Consider the following 20,150-nt stretch of genomic DNA (forward strand, 5'->3'; position numbering starts at 1 on the left):
TAACATAAGCAGTATTTTATGGCTGCAGCTGGTTGAGGTGGAGCTAACTACTTTGTATGCCAACGTGGTTCAGTCTACAGCAAATCCCTCATTTTCTATGATATTTTATAAGATGATGAGCAATATTTGTATAGAAAGTCTCGATATGCAAATGAACTACAGCTGTCAGATAAATGTAGGGGAGAAAAAACAACAACTGTGAAATGTAGTGGAGTAGCATTGAATAGAAAAAACTTGCTCAGTGAAGTACCTCAAATACTGAACAGTATTTGAGGTAAATGTAATTTTCACATACGCCACCAAGTGGCAGTATGGGACTGCAAAAACTCCCTTTCGGCTTGACCCTCTGCTAACACCTCCAGGTCAGAGGCTCAGTGTCAGCTTGGTGTCGCTCCGCTCGGCTGCTTCCTTGAGAGCGATTGTGGATTTAAAGGAACACCGCCAGATGCCACTCCGCTTAAATCTTACATGTTGTGAATCTGCTGGCCTATCTGCCTGGTAGGAGGGGGGGCTCGAATCACTGGTGGACAGGCCGGGTACATCTGGGTAAAGCAGCAGAAGTAGAGCAAACAAGAATGAGGACTCATATGAGAGGGATGGACTGGTGCAGTTGGGAAAGTGGAAGGCGACAGAGGAGAGAGGGAAAGATGTGTGGGAATCTTTAGAGTATGTGCATAGAAGTTGAGAGATGGAGAGCGATGATAGACGGCAGATATATGGCGAGACAGCGAGAGGCAACAAGCAGACAAGCACTTAGAGACTGAAAGTGCACTTATGGAGAGTCTCAGGAGGCGGCCAGACAGAGGGGTGTTTAAACTGTCAAAAAGAGAGATGGAAACTCTTAGCCAGCCAACCACGGAGACCCAGAGAAGTTGTCAGTTCGGTCACTCAGAGTTTAATCTTGGCTCAGTGGGAAGTTCTGATTTAGAGCAGACTGAACCGCGGGCCTTATCTAAGTACCTCTCGGTGGAGAGATAGGATAGGAGAAGGAGAGCGGGAAAGCAGAGACGGCAGCAGGGGGAGGATTTGCAGACAATGACTCTTTGCCACGGGGGAAAAGTGGTTGAATGGAGCCGGGAAAGACAAAGCCCGTAATAAGCTGGACATGCGAGAGACAGAGAGAGGGCTTTAAGATCATGCAGCGAAAAGGCTGTGACACTGTTCTCCCCAGGAGTGTCCCCGAGGATCGGTCGGACTTGTGCTGCTCCATTTCCTTCTTTCACCCCCGCCCGTCACCTTATCTCTGTACACACACGTTCACACACGTAGAAGCACGCATGGCCTTAGCATATCCTTTTCTCTCTGGAGAAACAGAAGCTTTACCTACAAAACCTTCACCATCTCGCGGCTCCTCTCCTTTCCCCCCCGTCTCACGCTCACAGGTCCCCATCCTGTTCTCCGTTTTGTTTACTTTACTCCCTCCATAATGCAGGGATTAATTTCTAAAAGCCGATTTGAGCTGCGGCACGCTTTGGCAAAGAGCGGAGAGCAGAACTTTTGTACTGGGGGAAGTTTCCCCTTCACACTAGCTTAGAGGTGGACTGCTCTTGCCTTTATGCCGCTCACTTTAATCTTCACATGGAGCAGAGGGAGCGAGGGATACAGGGAGGACAAGAAGGGGAGAGGGCTCTCAACACACAGCTGGGAATCGTTAAAGTCTTTACAGAGGTGTCGTCTGCTTTCCCATGTGCCTCTTTGAATCCTTTTCCCCTTCCACTACCTCTCTGGCATTTCTTCCTCTTACATTTCTGGCCTTTTTTCTTTTTTTTTTTTAAAAACAAGCTTTTGTTCTTTGTTTTTCATCTTTTTTATATTTGAGCTTATAGGGATAAAGCAGATGCATAATGCCCAGGGCTGAGTGTATAGGGATGCCAATAAGAAATATTTTTCATCAGTGATTAATCTAAGAAATTCTTCTTACAATTATAATTACACATTATAAAACAGTGAAAAATGTTACTTACAGGTTCCTGTAACCAAAGGCGTCGTCTTCGAATGGCATGTTTTGTCCAACCTATAGTTCAACATGTATAAAATTTATGATGATATAAACCAGAAAAGCAACTAATTCTCCGATTTGAGAAGATGGGACCCCCAAATAAGGGCAGAACCTAACTGTTATTTTCATAAGTATACATTTATTGGTTAGATTTTCAATTAATCAATGATTTGTTTGGTCTGTAAAACTTAAGAAAATAGTAAATCAAATGCCATTCACAATGACAAAGAGTTCAAGGTGACGTCTTAAAATCTGAAAAAATGTCTTGGTTTGTCTGATCAACAGTTAAAAAATGAAGATGTTCAGTTTACAATGATATGAAACAGAATTGCTTGATTGTTGACTCAAACATTGAATCGAACATTGAATCGAATTTTCGAAAAAAATCGAATTTTTTTTTCGTAGGACTAATCGAGTTATTTACTGGCCATTTTGGCTCTACCACAAATGTTTTGCATTTTTCCTTGATAAATAACAGCTAAGACTATTATCTGTTATTGTCGATTCATATTCTGATAACCAAATAGTCATTTCAGCACTAGATGGGTCGTGCAGCCGTACTCGGTTTGTCTTTGTGAAGTTTAATCCTGAAAGGAAATTTACCGCTTGATGAATTACTCACACCTAGCGGCATCACATGTACTGTTGTAAATTCCTCTGAATTATTCGAAGGCCTTATACCTTGTCATGTGTGTTGACTTGACTTTGAGAAAGTGATGGATTTCAGGTGGCACAATATATACTTCGTTTATTTTGAAACACAATTTCCCTTCGGTCTCTGGGAAGAATCCCTGCCCGTCTCCCGGTCCCAGTCTCATTTACAGTGAATAAACAGTCAAATCTGATTGAAGATTTACGCTCAAACCGGGATAAGCCTAATAAAACACCAGTGAACACAAAACCCCCTCGCCACTGAGGAGAGTTACTGCAGGATCTGTTGTTTGCATACTAAGACATCACACTCAAACTAAGAGCATTTAATATATAGTACCATAAGGGAATAGGAGGCAGATAGCAGTTGATTAGGCACGCTCTTTGCTTCGTTTAGCATGTGTGCAGCTGCTAAGTCGGCTCGTGAGCCGGCGCAGGCAGGAGTCAAGTGTCAAGGCTGTTAGGATTTCATAATTAATATTATGTAGATTAGAGCCAGCAACAGATTTTTTTTACCGCTATATTTTTGATTTTATTGATTATTTTATGTCCATGACGCAGTAGTCGGCCTAGAGTGACAGCTTACTAGGGACGCACTGATCCCACTTTTTCAGTCCCGATGCCGATACTGAAACCTGGAGTTTGGGTGTCAGCCGATAACAGCCGAGTAAAGAAACCGATGCCAGTGTTTAATTAGTGAGCGGCAAGCCTTGCTGTGCGGAAGAGACTGGGATCATTCTTTTATGTGTAGGGCAACACCAGGCTTGACTTAAACATTGCTTTCCTAACTTTGGAAAAAGGAAATGTAACAGATAAATACATATATATATAGACATTCACTGAATTGTTATTTATTATTAGAATAATAAATATTTTGCACCAGCAACTTGGTAAAAAAAAAAAAAAAAAAAATCTTCAGAATTTACAATTTAAGTGTAAACCTTTCAGCAACAAATTGGTCAGGAATTAAAATTCCAGTATAAAACAATACAACTGCAATAAGTGAGAACAAAATTCATAAACGTTAAATCACAGTTAAGTCGCAAACTAGTGCAGACAAACCTAGTAAATGAAATCACAGTTCACACAAGTAGTAGAAAGCAGTAACTTGGTAAAAGCGAATAATTCAAACTAAACGGGAATCAAAATTCTGCTGACCCTTGGTTTTTTTGCTCCCTCCATGCTTTGTTTGCTCTCCTCCCGGCAAAATGTACAGGTCTACCGGTGCACTGCTGGCAGATGACGGAGTACGTGCACATAGAAGTAAACATACAATAACACAGAAGCGAACGAAATGTCACCGATACCCGATCCAGCTATTTGAGTCAGTATCGGACCGATATCCAGTATCAGTATTGGATCGGTGCATCCCTACAGCTTACAGCATTGCATTTACTTTACCTTTTTAAGTAAAATAAGGATAATTTTGTAATTTGTCCATCTAAATAAATGCATTAACATTTAGTCAGAGCTACTGAGTATTATTCCCAAAACTTGATGAGCTTGACATGTAAATAAGCTTTTTTTTTTGAGTTTTCTTCATCAGGTTACATCTCGAACGCGAGCTAGAAATCTACAATAAGCCTCCGATAATGAATTATCCGAACTCAGCGTTACTGCAGCATGAGTTCAAACGCAGCTCAGTTTGGGTCTGCTGAGCAGCATCTGAAGGAGGTGATGTTTGATTGCGTGGGAGGTTTAGAAAGCTGCAGCCGGCAATGGCTCAAAGCTGAAACTCATTAAGTCACAAACTCCAATCCGCAACTCCAATAAGACTGTAATATAAAAAGTATGGATTGCTGCTGCAACTGTATGAGGTAAATTTAAAGATCTCGTTCTCAGATGTATGCCTGTGGCCTGTTAACACACTTACATTTGCACACACACGATATGCAGATGCAGTTTTATGCACACACACTGACCCATGTGAGCGGGCACAGAAGCCCGAACCAGTGCGTGCAATCACTTCTACACACCCACACAGTTGCCAACAGCGGTCCCACGCAAAGTTAATTTGCACGCGGAATAATTTCCCATATGCTCAGTGCTGGTCTAAAGGTGGGCGTTGCGTAATAAAGCAGTAAGTAATATAACCTCAGTCCTGGGGAGAGAGCCTTAATAAGTTCACATGGTGGAGCTGAAAGAGAGTGTAAGAGGGAAAAAAAAAATGGAGCGCAGAAGTAGGCTAGGAGAGGTACCTGAAAGTTAAATGCTGTTGTAAGTGGGTACAGGGCATTAACCTCGTAACACATAGATACGTACAAGTGGCCCGGACAACCTTAAGGTTGGAGAAATGAGGGGCCGTCAGTTCATTTCTTCTCACCACAAGTGAAGTTCAAGGGTGGACGGGTAATCGGGAGAGTTCATCATGTAGAGCCCGTCCACCTTTACTGTTGAGCTCCTCGATGCTGCTACCCTGTCCCCTTAGGCCAGGCACCTGAAACCGATGCATCCATGCAGATGCCGTAGTTTTTCGTTTCGTATGACCAGGTTTTGACATGTATGAGACGTTTGCCTCCAACCCGTGTGATGACAGTGAGTGGAGTTTTCTCAGCACCGAAAACTTTCAAAAAAAAAAAAAAAATTGCGCATTACCGCTATCATCAGTTGATTAGTGGAACGGTAGGAAACCAGCGGCAGGATGTGAATTGCGTTGCGTTGTACACCTAATCATAAAAACAGTGCTGTTAGTGGTTAAAAATTCCAGATAATATCTTCATCTGCATGCAGCAACGCAGTCAGGTTTTTCCCAGGGCAAAGGATGGTTTAAAAACGTCAGAATGTAAGTGGTTGCTCCATCGAAATGTTTATGCATTCATTTGCATGGACAAAAGCAGAGATTGGGGAAAAAAAATATGTTGTAATCGCAATGCTGTAAGCTGTCATTCAGTGCAGACTACTGCATTTGAGACATAAATAAATGAAAAATATAAAACAACATTTGAAAATGATTTCCATGCTGAGACATTCATAGCCCCAATTTAAAATTTTGCCCTGCCTCTGTACATTCAAAATGTTTAAAAACAGGCTACAAAGCCTTTTAGAAGCTTTAGCGGTAACAGTAACTGAGTTCAGGCAAACCACCAATTAGAGTTTCATAGAATTATTTAGTATTTTGTTAGTAGTTTAGTAAAAATGCTGGTAAAAAATAAAATTTAAAAATACTGATAAACTGTAATGTGAAAAAGTTGCACTGGTACTAGCATGTAGCAGATATACGGTCAGTATCAGTGTGTATGCCGACTGAAAATTAGTTGTTGCAGTATGTAAATGCCAAAATGTGTGACATAGTTTCGTGTTGGGGAGTGTTTTTAACTGCTCAGTACACACCTTGGTCGCAATTCCTAAAAAAACCAAATGAAAGGAGTCCTTATCAAAAGTGTTTGCGTTTATGAAAAAAAAGTTACTATCAGATAATATATAGTTAGCATATTTTTTAAACTCCTAAATATTGATATTGGCCTAAACATGAACAGTATCAGTCGAGCTAAGCAGTGATTACTCTCGATTCATAAATAGAAGATAAGGTCAAAAAACATTTGCTTGTATCGGACATTTTTTAATAACACATTTCAATATTGCAACAGCCATCAGATTTTCTTCTAACAGGTAAAAACCATCAAAAACTAACAAAAAAAGTTTTTTTTTTCAGTTTTATATTCCAAACACCAGTGTTTCTCAGCTATGGCCCTAAATTCAAACAAATAAAACCCTTACACAGTGAGCAGATATTATATTCAACACATTGTTCTTCAAACAAATTATAAAAATAGATTTAGCATTTTCAAATACATATTTACAGTATTAAACATATCATAATGGTCACAGTAACAGAGAGTGGGACAGAGGGGGGAAACAATTTGAGTTTCATTCATCGTGGTGACGAGGTCCAGTTTGTTGTTTGTTCGTGACTGTGTGTGTCTCTGTGTTGTGTATGTGTAACGGGACCATCAGTGTCTCTTCAGATATGTTAACATGTGCGTGATAACATCTATAAGGACATATGACTTTATTTAATTTGACAACACAGTCACAGAGAGAGAGAGAGCGAGAGAGAGAGAGAGAGAGAGAGAGACCACAAGGAGAAAGAACGAAAAAAACTCATCTTGTACCAAATACAACCCAGTTACAATATTCCAGTCAAAAACGTATGTACCCTCTATTGTGAAACTGTATGAGAATCAAATGATGCCCCGATAAACTTCCTCCTTCGAATCTCCTGTATTGAAATAGGACAGAAAAGGCAAGGGGCAGATCACTGTACAGAGAGAATTCTGGGCGTTAGCTGGAAAAGAGTGCAACCACATACGGTAGTATGGCGGAGCGTGATATTAACAGCAACATAAAATTAAACATGGTAGTCCAACAGCAACAAAGAAAAAATAAAAACAAAACATCTTTGTGACATTCTGTAACACTATATCCAAACTGCAACACACACACACACACACACTGTAATGTATACAGCAAAGCCAATGTTAATGGACCTAAAATTAACTGTAGCAAACCCAGTGTTCAAGAATACACAGATACTGTGTGCTGACAGTAAAAATCCTCAAGTATTCCTCTCAGTTCCTGTCAATACAACTAATCTGTTCAGGTATAAACTCACAGTTATATAATAAATCAGCAACAACTTAAACAGAAACAAAACAAGAAGACAACTGCTTTGCTTGATTTTTTTTTTTTTTTTTTTTAAATACTATAAGTTAAATAAACCTTCCTAACCTCTTCTCTGGAGAGGTTTGTGTTACAGTCTGTAAACATAAATAAATATGGATAAATAACTGAATCAGGCCATCTTCCAGAGTTGGCCTGAGCTCTATACAGAGTATTAAACGTGGTAGTGAGAGAGCCTTTGGAGAGGAGGATTATCTTATCGAGATTACATCCAGCAGGCTAACGGGGAAATTAGATGCTTTAAATGCACAAAGAAAAACAAATGGAAAGCACGGAGGAGTAGGGAGAGATAGAGGGAATTAAGAAACTATTACTGAGAGCAGCGAGACAGACGGCGACATACAGCAAATGAATGAACAATCAAACACATGTTTTCAACCCTTCGCTTTACAACTGTGTCCTGCAGCGTTTTGCACCATCAGCAGCCTCATAGAAAAAAAATAAAGACAAAGCGGGCTGAGGTTCCTGAAGGTACAGTATATCATCACCCACAGCTTACTGCAGCTCCGTTCATCCAGTGAGCACTTTATATACTGTATATAGGACTATACAGTACGCTAGACCCGTTCGATCGTCCGACTCTACTAAACTTACAGGACCCTTAACATGGGACAGCACAGACTTCTTAAGCTGCTGCTCTGAAACCATGGGTTACATTCCAGCCATGTTCAACATCCAGAAATGTTCCTTTAGCATCTGACAAGAGATCAGCTCTGGTGTACAATGATATGATTCTGTGTCCTTGTAGTAAATACGCTCCAGTTTGATGTGAAATCAGCTGTGCAAGTTCTGAGGAGAGAGTTATTAGATCCAAGGCCAGTAAAATAGTTCCTGCCTCCTACAATATATTGTTTTTAGTGAATCAATGTTGTGGTAAAGGGCAATTCCACCTAAAATGTAAATGTTCCTTCGAGCACTAGTCCATGACCCGGCATGTTTGCAGTGTAGTATATCTCTGCCTCTCCCGCAGCTCAGAGGTCAGCTTCAGACGGAGCCCGTCCCGCTAGGGACAGTGTTTCACTTGACTTAACGCACCGATCCAAAACCAGCGAGATCAAGCTGACACAGTTATTGGAGGTCAAAGTGCAGATAGAGGTCACAAAAAAAAAAAAAGGTCACATGACATCACTCCTTTGCTGTCCCCCAATCACAACAGGAATTCTGCTCTTCTCCGAGGGGTTTGGTGGAAAAAAGCCATGAAGGGATCAAGGAAGGCATGAGGAAGTGTGGGAAGGAGCAAATAGAGGAGTGCAGTAAGATGAAAGCTCTGCTCATCTTCCTCAAGTCTGGAAGAGCTCTCTGTCTTTCTCTCCCCCCTCTTCTCCACCCCATCATCCGTCTGCAGCAGCAGCGTGAGACTCGGTGTGCCGACTCTTTGTTAGACCTGCACGCCGCGACCGTGCATTTGGATGACCTGGGCTCTGAGGGTCTGGATCGCAGCCAGTATCAGCTTCTGGTGCTCTAGGGAAGTGATGCCAAGGCTCAGTACATCTCTGTTGACACAGAGATCGAGATTTGCCAAGATTAGTCGGAAGGGTGTGAAATTTATTGGACTCTATATCAGTGGCTTGAGTGAGTGACTTCTAATCATTTTATGCTTCCAGGTTGATTAATTAACAGTTTATCAGTCAAAAACTGAGCCCAATTGCTTCATCACTGTATAGTCGTGGTTTGATCAAATTTGATTTAAAGTGGCTTGGTAACATTAGGAGACAAGCCAACAACTGTCATCACTGTCCCACCACTGAAGTTGATTGAGAAAACAGACATACGGGGACCTTAAGGTACAGTTTTGAACTGTCTATTTTATGAAAGAGTAACTTAATGCAGGCTGAAAAGCAGTGTTTCACAGTCCTCTCTGGTGAAAACGTTTCAAATCGGTCCCGCCCTTTCGCCCGTAACCACGCCTAGCAGTGACGTCACTGTGTACCCAGGAGTACACCTCTACATCACGGCGGCAGAGGCAAGAAGTTAAACCGCTGCAGCTTAGATTCTCAGCTGCGTCGAGTTTCTCAAGGAAAATGTCAATGTCAAATAAATTGTAGCTTTTATCCAGAAATCTTGCACACATAAGAGAAAAAAACAACATTTACATTTAAGGCGTTGTCATAAAATTGTTGTTTTTGTTTTGTTAAAACTGTTTTTTTTTTCCAGTAACACTCTAAAACCTAAAAATATTCAGTTTGTCATCACATAAGAAAAACTGTAGCAAATCCTCACAATTGAGAAGCTGGAACGAGAGAATATTTGTGATTTTTGAAAAATGAACGAAATCATCAATCGCCTAACGAAATAGTTGTCAATTATTTTTTGGTGGATAAAACGAATCATTTCGGCTCTAATTTATTTTATTCATTTTTTTCCTCATGCACCTGTCAATCAAGACATATGTAGTTTTTGCAAAAGTTAGCTCTAATTGGCAGGGATTAAAAAAAACCCAAAATCAAGAAAAAGTGGAGATTATCCCACTATATCATTTATTTATTCATGCAGTTACTGTATCACTTCAATTATCTAGTCTTTCACTTAGCTACTGTGTTTAACAGGAAATGAAAGGTCACAGAGAAGGCGTTGTATAAATGCTACTCACTGTACAGTCATTCGTGCCACAGACTCCAAGTAGCAGTATCCTGCGGCAGTGAAGTTGTCCTTGTATCGGCCCATGTCCACCGCGTCCAGCCACTCTCCTACTGAGTTAAAAGATGGGAAGGAGGGGAGAGGCCTTTCTGCTAGTGTAATGGATGAACTCAGGGTCCTAAAGGAAGAGGAATGGGGGTGATTGTTCAGAGATAGGAAATTTATAGAAATGAATGTACGCAGGCATCCGTTTACTTAGCCTGTGGTATATCACCTGACCTTACCTGCGTGCCAGTGTGGAGGAACCGATGCCATCGGGGGAGCGAATGCTCTTGCTGAGGGCTGAGTGGATCTGGCTGAAGCTGGGCCTCTCTGCCCTCTCCTTCTGCCAACAGTCCAGCATCAACTGATGGAGATGTGGAGGGCAGTTAACCGGAGCTGGCAGCCTGAAACCGTCCTCAATGGCCTTTATCACCTACACACAGAAACGGGAAATCAGTATCAGGCTGGAAATTTTGGAACTTATTTTGTGATTTTCCAGTTCTTACACTATAACTGGATAACTTCTCCATGTGCATGTTTGTATCTGGTGGGGCAGGGTGGGGGAGGTGATTATGTAGAAAAGTGTTTGAGAAAGATACTTAAAACCCTTTTTTTCCCCTTTACAGTGGAGTTGCTTAGTTGGGTGCATGGTTTTGCTTTTTGTAATTTAACTTATTTCAAGGCAGCATCCCTTTAAGGGTCAACAATGAAAAAACCTTTCATGACAGGCCGACTTTGTGGGTTCAAAGGTCACTTCAAAGGATATTTGATTGGGTATCACTATCACTTTCACTATCAATAGCTGGGTCCTATCAGCAGAAAACTGTATCATACCTTTTCAATTTCTTATAATACATGAAGTCGTAGACCTGTGAATTAAAAAACAGCAATCCTGACAGGGTTGAAATAGAAGTGAAATTACAGAGATGAAACAATGAAAGCCAATATTTTCTTAAATGCTCCTACGATACCTGGCCCAATCCAATAGATGAGTCACTAAACACGTTGCGTCTTAGGAAATGATTCATCTCTGCTCAGCATTTTTCATCTAGCCCTGTGAAACCTCACCGTCTTCAAATATCAGAGCTTGAAAGCATCCCTCCAGACTTCCTCAATGTTCCTCCATCAAACTAATGTTGTCCCCCATTCTAAAATCATTCACTAACACCTCAGAGCAGATTTCCTCTCAGTATATCTGGGGACATGCGACACGTACTCCTCCTGAATCAATCTGAGAAATACAATCTCCTGAAAGGAGGAAATATTGTTGGAGCATAATCACAAAAATGACATCCATCAGTGGCATTATTTCCTAAAACATACTCTCTTCACTACCTACCCGCTCACCCAGTGCCCCTTCCACCATCCTCTCAGCCCCTTAAGCTCCTATCTCACTAAAGAGCATTCATAAAATGCATTTCAGCATTTGACATTTTCCATTTAATCAAAGCCAGTAGGTAAAGGGCACAATGGATCACAGGTGAACAGGCCGAGCAACAATTCTGTTATGATATAATGTATCAATTTAAAGCGGATTAATATCCCTGGCGCTCTACAAGCTTGACCTTTGCCCCTTCAATTGGAAAGTTTGATAACACGAACAAGGCTGAGAGGAAACTTTCCTCTGCTTTGTGAAAGGGCACTGAAAAGAAGGACTCTAAAAAGCTGGCTATTCTTGTGCCTGCTGAATAACTCATGCATATTAATTTTGGACATTCAAAAAGTGGAACATGCTAATAATCTGTTGCTTTTTGACTATGCGCCTGCCTGCTTAAAATGTACACATTATTTTCTGATGACTTTAATTTGAGAGGGCATCAGCATGATGAAGCTTTTGGACTTAAAATTATCACTATCTTTGGTAGTACTAAATTCCTGTTGTTTTTTATGGCTTCAATAAAAGGACAGTCACAAAGAAACATCTGCTCTCTTTTGTCTCTTTCTTGCGTCATGTTTTCATCTGCACTTTAGAGGCACAGCTTTCATCATTGAAGGACAAAGAGGGAGGAGTGACAACAGCGAAACAGAGCCAAAAACGCTGACTTGGAAATAATGGGTTGCAAGTGACAATTGGCTGGGTCCAATCGACTGAACAATCTCTTCACCCACAAATAGCAGGCGCTTTACATTTCCTGAAAGAGGCTGAATATCTCCAGAGGGATTTTCAACACTTTTAAGAGCAGGATGGCACTCAGAGACAGGCGGAGGCCACTAGAAGGGGGTCAGTACGTCCTTTCGAGAAAACAGGATTGGTCATGGAGCTGATGCAGACTTAAGGAGGGGGACTTAGGCCCTGCAAAAGCTTTCAGAGGTACTGTGGCTTCTTGGCTTTCTTTTAATAAGATCCAAGCTGGGCATGGATACAGAGTTCATTGATAAAGAGAATCAGGGAGAGGTGAAAGAGAGAGGGAGGCTGGTAAAGTGCAGATATTAATATAAAAAATGGAGGGAAGAATATAGAGAATAAGGGCAATAACTGGAGAGATTAATGGAAAGCACTCTCTTATCTAACTCTCTCTCCACTTACATCCTGGTTGCCCATATCCCAGTAGGGTCTCTCTCCATAGGACATGACCTCCCACATGACGATGCCAAAGCTCCAGACATCTGAGGCCGAGGAGAAGCGATGGTACTGGATGGCCTCCGGAGCGGTCCACAGCACCACACTCTTCCCTCCATGCTGGCAGACGGAGCAGGAGAGGTAAGACAAGGAGTAAAAACGGTGTGGATAGTTCACAAAATGTAAAGCTTTAATATTCTCTTTGAAACGCTCTGAGCATATTTTCAGGAGATCAAAAGAATCCTTAGAGGAGCGGGTTCACCTTGAGTGAAACCCAAAAATATCCAAGGAAATAAAGTACAGATTTTTTTTTAATTACATGATTTCAACTGAACCTGACATGACACGCTAGCTCTCATTTGGTCCAAGGCTCATTAAAAATATCAACCCTACATGTGTGAACTTCATACTAACTGCTTTGTACCACTTTGAGGTTCATTAATTAGGAAATTAGAATGTAAATTATCCAGTAAAGTTGACATCCTGGCTGCAGCTCACATAGGTTTTCGTCATGATTTTCTCTTACCAATGTGGTGTAGATAGCCTCTATCTTGTCCTCCTGAAGAGGTCTGAAACCAGACACCTTGCAGCCCAGGTTGGAATTAACCAGCACCTGAGATTGAGAAAACAAAAATGTTTAGCACTAGTTACATTTGGAGGGGAAATTTCAGTGTGAGAGCTCACCAACCTGGTGGGCAAAGCTCTAATCGCACTGGGGACAAGTGATTGTTTACAAAGAAAAATGTTCTTGTTCTTCATTTTCCACAACACGACCACTGCATTTGCAGTTTGACAGACAGGCTCTATTAGGAAAAAACCCACCCAGTGAAACCTGGAGGTGACAAAATGATTGTGACAGTATGGTCTTGTCATTTTCAGCTCCATGTGTTCCTCAAATAAAAACCTACAGGTGACTGATTGTCAAAGATGTCTGAAGACAAGGACCAATCGTATTCTGTAACCCACCTGCGAAAACTTGCGCTAGCCTGAGACATACATCACCCTACACCGTCCCCTCTATCATCTCCTCCCACCTGCTCCCTTACCTTGTGTGCGGCCAGCCGTTTGTGGATGAAGCCCATTTCAGTGAGGTACTTCATCCCTGATGCCACTCCGGTCAGTATGTCCATCAGCTGCATTACACTCAGCTGGCCTTCGTGTTTCTGAGGTTATCAGAGGGAATGGGGAAAGGAAGAAAGGAGGATACAAATCAGAGGAAGGGGAGGAAAAGAAAAAAGAAGAGAAGAGAATGCAGAGGAGAGGATGAAAGAAGGGGGGAGAAAGTAAGGTTAGTGAATAGAATACAGTGATCCAAAAAAAAGCTAACACATCTGTTACTACAGTGCAATGTTGTGCTCACTGAGCTGAATCTCCGTATTTGGAGGATAAAAACAAAGAGGCCATTAATTCATATCATTATAAACCACGCCACAGTGGTTCACAGAGCAGAGGGGCACAATAACGGTTTACAGAAGCTTACAGCATCTTTGAGCTGAAACACTTCATTTGTGCTCTTAATTATTTTATGTTTTCCTTATTACTGTAATAAGCACAAGTGTTGCTGCCCTAGGACAGTACCATAATATTAGTGAATTAAGCATTGTTAGAACAAAACTCCTTGTTTGTGAAAGTGGCAGATAATAATATTGTGGCTTTATTTTGTTATTAGACAATAAGCAAGCAGACATGCATATAAATTTAAGATACATGCACAAACACACAAAAAGACTTACCCTAAGGAAGGAATCTAAGGCTCCGTTAGACATGCTCTCCACTACGATCATCATGGTGTTACCTGGAGAAAGAGAGCAAGACAGTGGAGTGTATGAACGAGTGAAATTGGGGTAAAATTGTGGGAATCTGGGAAAATAGAGAGGTGATAGAGACAGAGAAAGGCAGGGAGGGAGAGAACAAAGAGAGTCTAGTCCACTTGGCAACATGGCAGACATTGTGCGTAGCCATTCTTCACTCAGTGAACTGCGGTGAAGCCAGGAGAACCTGTGTGCTACCCTGGCTGTCTCAGCAAGTTTAACAGCCCTCAAACACTCACTCGCCCGGTCCGCGCACGACAATACACATGAACCAACAGAGCCAGGCATGCACGGCCATATACAATACACACGAGCAACACAGTTGCATGCACCCTGTGCGCCCAGGCACAGATGGCACGGATCCAGCAGTGCTACGAAGTGCACAGAGGAGGATAATAACACTGCAGCAGTAGGAGGAAAGAGGAAACAAGGAGAAAGGAGCAGTGGGATCTAGCACGGTTGATACAGTCAAGTAGAGCCCGATAGATATGTAAACAACTTAGTATCTAAAAATACATATCATATCTGATAGTTTGTGCAGGCATATTTGAAAAATGATAACTCTGCACTGTAATATTCACAATTCGTGGTTTGCCAGTATTACTGGGCGGCCTGGAGAGGAAGCTATTTGAAAAGGTTACCAACAACAACCCAGAACTGTGAGACACTGCCACAACACGCCTGCCGTCATGTAATTAATGTGAGTTGGAAAGTGAATCAACGGTTTGTCTCTGTGTTGGGGGCTTGAACTTGCTGGCATGACAGGCAGCATGATATCTGTGTCACACAGTTATATGATAAAAACATATTGGGTTTCAGAAGATGTCGAATAAGTTTGCGAACGCTGACAGAAATGTAGGGGGAGGGAGGGAAAACTGAGGGTGTGTGTGTGGAGGAGGGAAAGAAGGAGTGGGGGAATAATAAGCACCGTCTGCTGCCTCACACATATTCATACAGTCATACTTGTAATTCATAATTTGAATACATATTGAAAAGAAAATCCTTGAACTTTACTATACTCTGCTGCTTCAAACTGTGTGGCAAAGCTGCCTCCCTGATGGACTCAATCAGGTTGCTCGAACAGCTAATGAAAACTGAAATGTCTCCTTGCTGAGGGGCGAAATTATCACATGTTCTTGTAGGAAAAGAAACGGAGGACAAACATCATCGCGGCCAATCGTACTCGGTAACGCAGCCACGGGCCCAGGGACCGGTGAGTTGTCATGATAAAAAGGTGTGAGTAATGCAAGGTAATTTCTAGGGTGTTTCAAATTTTTCTGTTACGCTCAAGCTCCATTTTTTGAGAAGGGTTTCACAGACTAATGCCAACATGCATGCAGATGATGTATTTATTTATCTATTACATACTGCGCACTGGTTTCATAAAACACACAGTTAATGGAGTTTGCCTTTGGTAAATGTTTCCATTTCATTTCCTTACAATGTAATAATCATATATTTTTAAATTTAGAATCCTATAATTGCTAATCTGTGATATTCTTACAAGCAAACAGTCCCGAGGAACGTTTCTAATTGGTGGTAATGTCAAACAGATAAAAATACTCTGAGGGTAGAAACACGCAGAAAACGAGGAGCCGAGTGGAGCCGCGGTCTTCTTAAATTTCTGTGACAGCTGATGAATAGTGGGAATGTAATGATCAAATAAATGAACTGTGAGCAGTCACCAATCACACCTGAGATAAGACAGATATATACTGTGCATTGTAAATAAAGGCAATTTGGAGTTTTTTTTAATTTAATTTACTGATCTGATCAAATGTCACCCCTGCAATGATATAACAACCACAGCAGAAAACTTAATTTAGCAGCCTACCACTTTCTGTGTTTCTACCCTGAGGTGTGGCATGTGAAAATACTTCCTAAAAATGATATTCCTGGAAGGTAACAAATCAGCTTATTGCATTTCCTATAATCCTATTTCCTGTAACTCTGGTATTGCCGGTAAGAAGGTTGAGCAAGTGGTTTGCTCGTGATTGATAGAAAGGAAACAAGGAAGCTTTCCTAGTTAACAGGACACACCCCGTGTTTTCAGGCGGCCTTTAATTGCAGTTGAAGGATGGGGAGATTAGGAGGAGGAGGTGGATGCTGTTTGTAGGTGGGCTAGGTGTGGTGGAGGGATGGAAGGGGGCTGAGAGAGGATCTGGTGGGGGGGGGGTAAGTGATGTAAAGTAGGTAATTTGTAGTCAAACAGTATGTGGGTGTGTGTGTGTGTCGACTGTTTGTGTGCAGGGATGTGTGATTTCATGCCAAGTGAGGAGGCAAGCAAGCAGGTGTCTGTGTCAATGATAGTGAAAGAGAAGTGAGCATATGGGGCCGCTTTCGTGTGCGAGTGCGGGGGCGCATCCATGTTAGATGCGTGTAAATGTGCGCGTGTGCTTGTGTGCACATGATGGTGCGAGAGATTGGAGTGGATCTCAGGGCCCTGCTGGGTCTCTAGCACCAATTACTGTACCCTGCACATCTGGTGCCATCCTACTGAGCACAGAGTGTCTTCGGGCACGATGCCCTCACACACACAGACACACACACACACCACTGAGCATCACTGTGGCAGTAACAAAAACTTCACAAACTCTTTAAAGCTTCTCCCTTCACCTGCCATACCTATTAACCTCTACCTAATCTTCTCTGTCTCTCATGTTGCTTTTTCTCCGTCTCCTTCCTTCAAGTTTTTTTCTTCCTCCCTCCTTCCATCCTGTTTTCGCCCTGGGACCTCAATTGCTATCTGTCAGCGGAAAATGGGCCTTGATGTAGCTTGGCTACATCTGCTAGCATACAGCATCTATCCTGCCCCCCCGCTCTCTATTCTTCTGCCCTTCCCTCTTTTTCCATCCTCCTGTCCTGCCCTCCTCACTGTGAGCATTGACCCCCTCCATGTGTGTGATATTAAAGTGGTCGGAGTGTCCAAGTGCTCTTTCCGATCCTCCCTTCTCCTGTCCACTGCCTTTGCTCCAACTCCAGTTTTCTTCCCTTCGACCTCCAGACTTTTACCAGAAGTAATGACCCCTCTGGAGATGTGATATTGAAAAAGTCAAATTCCAATTCCCTTATTTTTTCTAACCCAATTCTGCCTTTCCTACAGTCTCTCTTCATTTGGTAATGGAGGTGATGAACCCCCTTTATGATACTGGAGGTGGTCAAACTGTCCCATTCCTCCATGGATAGCCAGGATTTTCCCCCTTCTGTGCTTCCTTTCATCTTCACCTGCTCTCCTTTGTTTTCCCATTCTTTACCCAGTGGTAACGCCTTCCTCACGCCTCCCAAACTGCCTATCATCTCCTGCTTTCTGCTTGGTCTCCCTCCCTCCCTCTCCTCTTACCGGTGGTGATAACGCCCTCCAGTCGGATGATGTTGGAGTGGTCAAACTGCCCCAGGATGCCAGCCTCACTAAGGAAGGAGCGGCGCTGTTTGTCGGAGCAGCCGGCCCTTAATGTCTTTATGGCCACTGGCAGCTCTCTTTTACTGGGGAGCTTTAGGCAGCCACGACACACCTCCCCAAAGTCGCCTGTAGGGGGAAATCAAAGAAACAGAGGTCACGATCCCTAGTGACCGAGGAACAACCAGAGAGAGTGGAGAAAAATAGGCCAGACTGATGATATGGAGTAATATCTGCACAAAGATCAAAAGAAAGTGAGAAGAAAATGGGCGGTTAGAGAGAGGAGGGAACCGGGAGAGAGAGAGTGGAAAGGTTGGAGCAGAATCAGATGGAGAAATACAAACATACTGGGGAGGAAGAGAGATGACGCAAATGAACAGACACTATTGAGAGAGAGACACGCGAAACACAAAGGGATCAAAGAGAGATCAAAGACAGGGTAGGGTGCAGGTGAAGCGGTGGAACATCAAGTAGCTACGAGGCAAACACAAATGCCAGCTCGATTTTGGCAAAGATTAGTAAGTTGCCAGACTGAATGAAGTGGTTTCTCCAGCTTGTCTCAAGTCAAGTTGAGGGAAAGTGCAAAAATACTTTGAGTTACTGCAACTGTGGACGGTCACTGGTCTGTTTGCTGCCTTTGCTCATGGTGCGCTTTTCATATTTGATAAGAGAAACTGTAGCCAGGTTAAGAATTCTTTTACTTTTATTGCTATTTGGTAAAAAAGAAATTATTAATCTTCTCTACTGGCATTTTTGCAAGATTGATACGCATCGAGTTTACCGTGGGACCTACTGCCTCCAGGAAACAGCCGCATGCCCACACTCAACGTCCGACACTGACAAACGCTTTCACCTTTTCACCTTTTAGATGTTACATAAGTAACTGTCGGTAGTATAAATGAAAGCATTACTTCCTCGATTAGTGTTACAAACTCACTTGAGTGTGCTCGCTGCTGAGGCCGTTCAGTACTACAAACCTATACACTCGACTGGACTTGGCTGCTACTGATGCCAGCTCTCATTCATAAAGTACTTGCTGCCCGACACTTCCCGTAGATGCTGCAGAACGCCAAAGAGTCCACTTTGGAGCTTCGGGGCTCGTCGGATTCATTCATGTACCAGTCGGTAGACTCAGCGCTTATTAGCCTGTTAGTCTGTGGATATTACTCCTGATTCCTGCTGCCTGCAGACTTCGGAGAGACATGCTGCTGCAGTTTAGTTATTTTAGAAAACTTCCAGTGCCTGTGAGTGTTAATAATTGTTTTTTTGCATTTTTATTTTTAAATAATTCTATTTTCTGTCAGGTTGCACTCTCGAGGGCAGAAAGGATGCAACCAAATACCGGAAAACTCGAAAAATTCCAAATACTCAATACATTTAGAGGTTTAAGTACCCTTTAAAAAGAGCAACTTTAAAGAGTATAATCCTGTACCTGTGTGCACAATTCTCTCTATCTTGATGCCTGAGTTGTCCAGTTCCTTGGCAAAGGCATGTACAGCCTGCAGCAGGTCCTCACAGGTCTCTGGGTCAATGTAGGTCCTCCGTGTTGGGATCTTAACTAGAATGGTACAGGCAAACAGAAACACACGATATAGGACAACCTTCACAAAAAAAATATTATAGATATGGGACAATGAGACAAGACTTGTCCTCATAATTTATGGTCAACATGCTTGTCTGTACAAAGAAACACATGATAAAAGTCTGGAGTCCCAGCAGCAAAACGTCCACATGATACCAAAAGTAGATAAAAGGAACCAATCCCAGACTCAGATATCATTAAACTGTCTATGGGCAAATAAATGCTGCTAGCTAGCCAACTGTTTTGTTGGCATAAAGATGCAGTATGTCTGTGGCCCCAGCGGTACGCTCTCTCAGCACAAAGCAAAACATTCTTCATGTCTGCATCGCTTTGTGTCCTATTGAGGCTGCAGCCAGTGGAGAAATTGGTAACTCTGCCGCCTTCAACAAAGGATTTCTCTCTCTGTGTGACTGTTGAACATTAGACATAGGAAGAAGCCCTTGCTCTTTGATCCAGAGACTGCAATCAATACCTGAGTTTTACCATTAATGCTTGAGATAGCGGGAAACATTTTCTGCCATCAAACTCCACTATAACTTTGGTCCTGCTGTGAACATCTGAGTTATCTGTGCTTATAATAACCATACACAACCCCAGAATACTTTGCAAATAGCTCATTTTAATTAAATCTGGTTAGGGTGAGTTTTTTTCCTTTGAGAAGACACAAGATGCACTTGTCTAATTCTCCGTTTTTGTTTGTTTTGACCTTGTGAACTCCAAAGGCAGAGAGACAAACCCAGATCAACGGCTCAGAGTTCTCAAATCCGACTTTGGGTTTCCTCCACAAGGCTTTAGTTAGATCACAAGGCTCTTGCCCCAGGCTTTTTTTCTTTTCTTCTCTCCTCAAACTG

At 42.3% G+C, this 20,150-nt stretch overlaps 1 protein-coding gene across 2 annotated transcripts in view; it reads right to left on the reverse strand.

Annotated features, from left to right (window-relative positions):
• Nucleotides 1-6,203: 6,203 nt before the first annotated feature.
• LOC120786138 (ephrin type-A receptor 10-like) overlaps nt 6,204-20,150 on the reverse strand; it is a 150,644-nt gene continuing 136,697 nt past the window's right edge. The window contains exons 10-18 of one of the 2 annotated variants that reach the window (XM_040121318.1): nt 19,150-19,275; nt 17,661-17,846; nt 14,243-14,304; nt 13,556-13,672; nt 13,036-13,122; nt 12,477-12,629; nt 10,192-10,382; nt 9,921-10,085; nt 6,204-6,869 (exon numbers count right to left, since the gene is read on the reverse strand). In XM_040121318.1, coding sequence (XP_039977252.1) covers nt 6,791-6,869; nt 9,921-10,085; nt 10,192-10,382; nt 12,477-12,629; nt 13,036-13,122; nt 13,556-13,672; nt 14,243-14,304; nt 17,661-17,846; nt 19,150-19,275 — 1,166 coding nt within the window. In that variant the 3' untranslated portion in view covers nt 6,204-6,790. Of the gene's footprint in view, nt 6,870-7,327; nt 8,824-9,920; nt 10,086-10,191; nt 10,383-12,476; nt 12,630-13,035; nt 13,123-13,555; nt 13,673-14,242; nt 14,305-17,660; nt 17,847-19,149; nt 19,276-20,150 lie in introns of those variants that run through there. The other variant, XM_040121317.1, reaches the window with a different exon arrangement.

The sequence above is a fragment of the Xiphias gladius genome, chromosome 24, assembly GCF_016859285.1.
Source record: "Xiphias gladius isolate SHS-SW01 ecotype Sanya breed wild chromosome 24, ASM1685928v1, whole genome shotgun sequence".
Classification (NCBI taxonomy): domain Eukaryota; kingdom Metazoa; phylum Chordata; class Actinopteri; order Istiophoriformes; family Xiphiidae; genus Xiphias; species Xiphias gladius.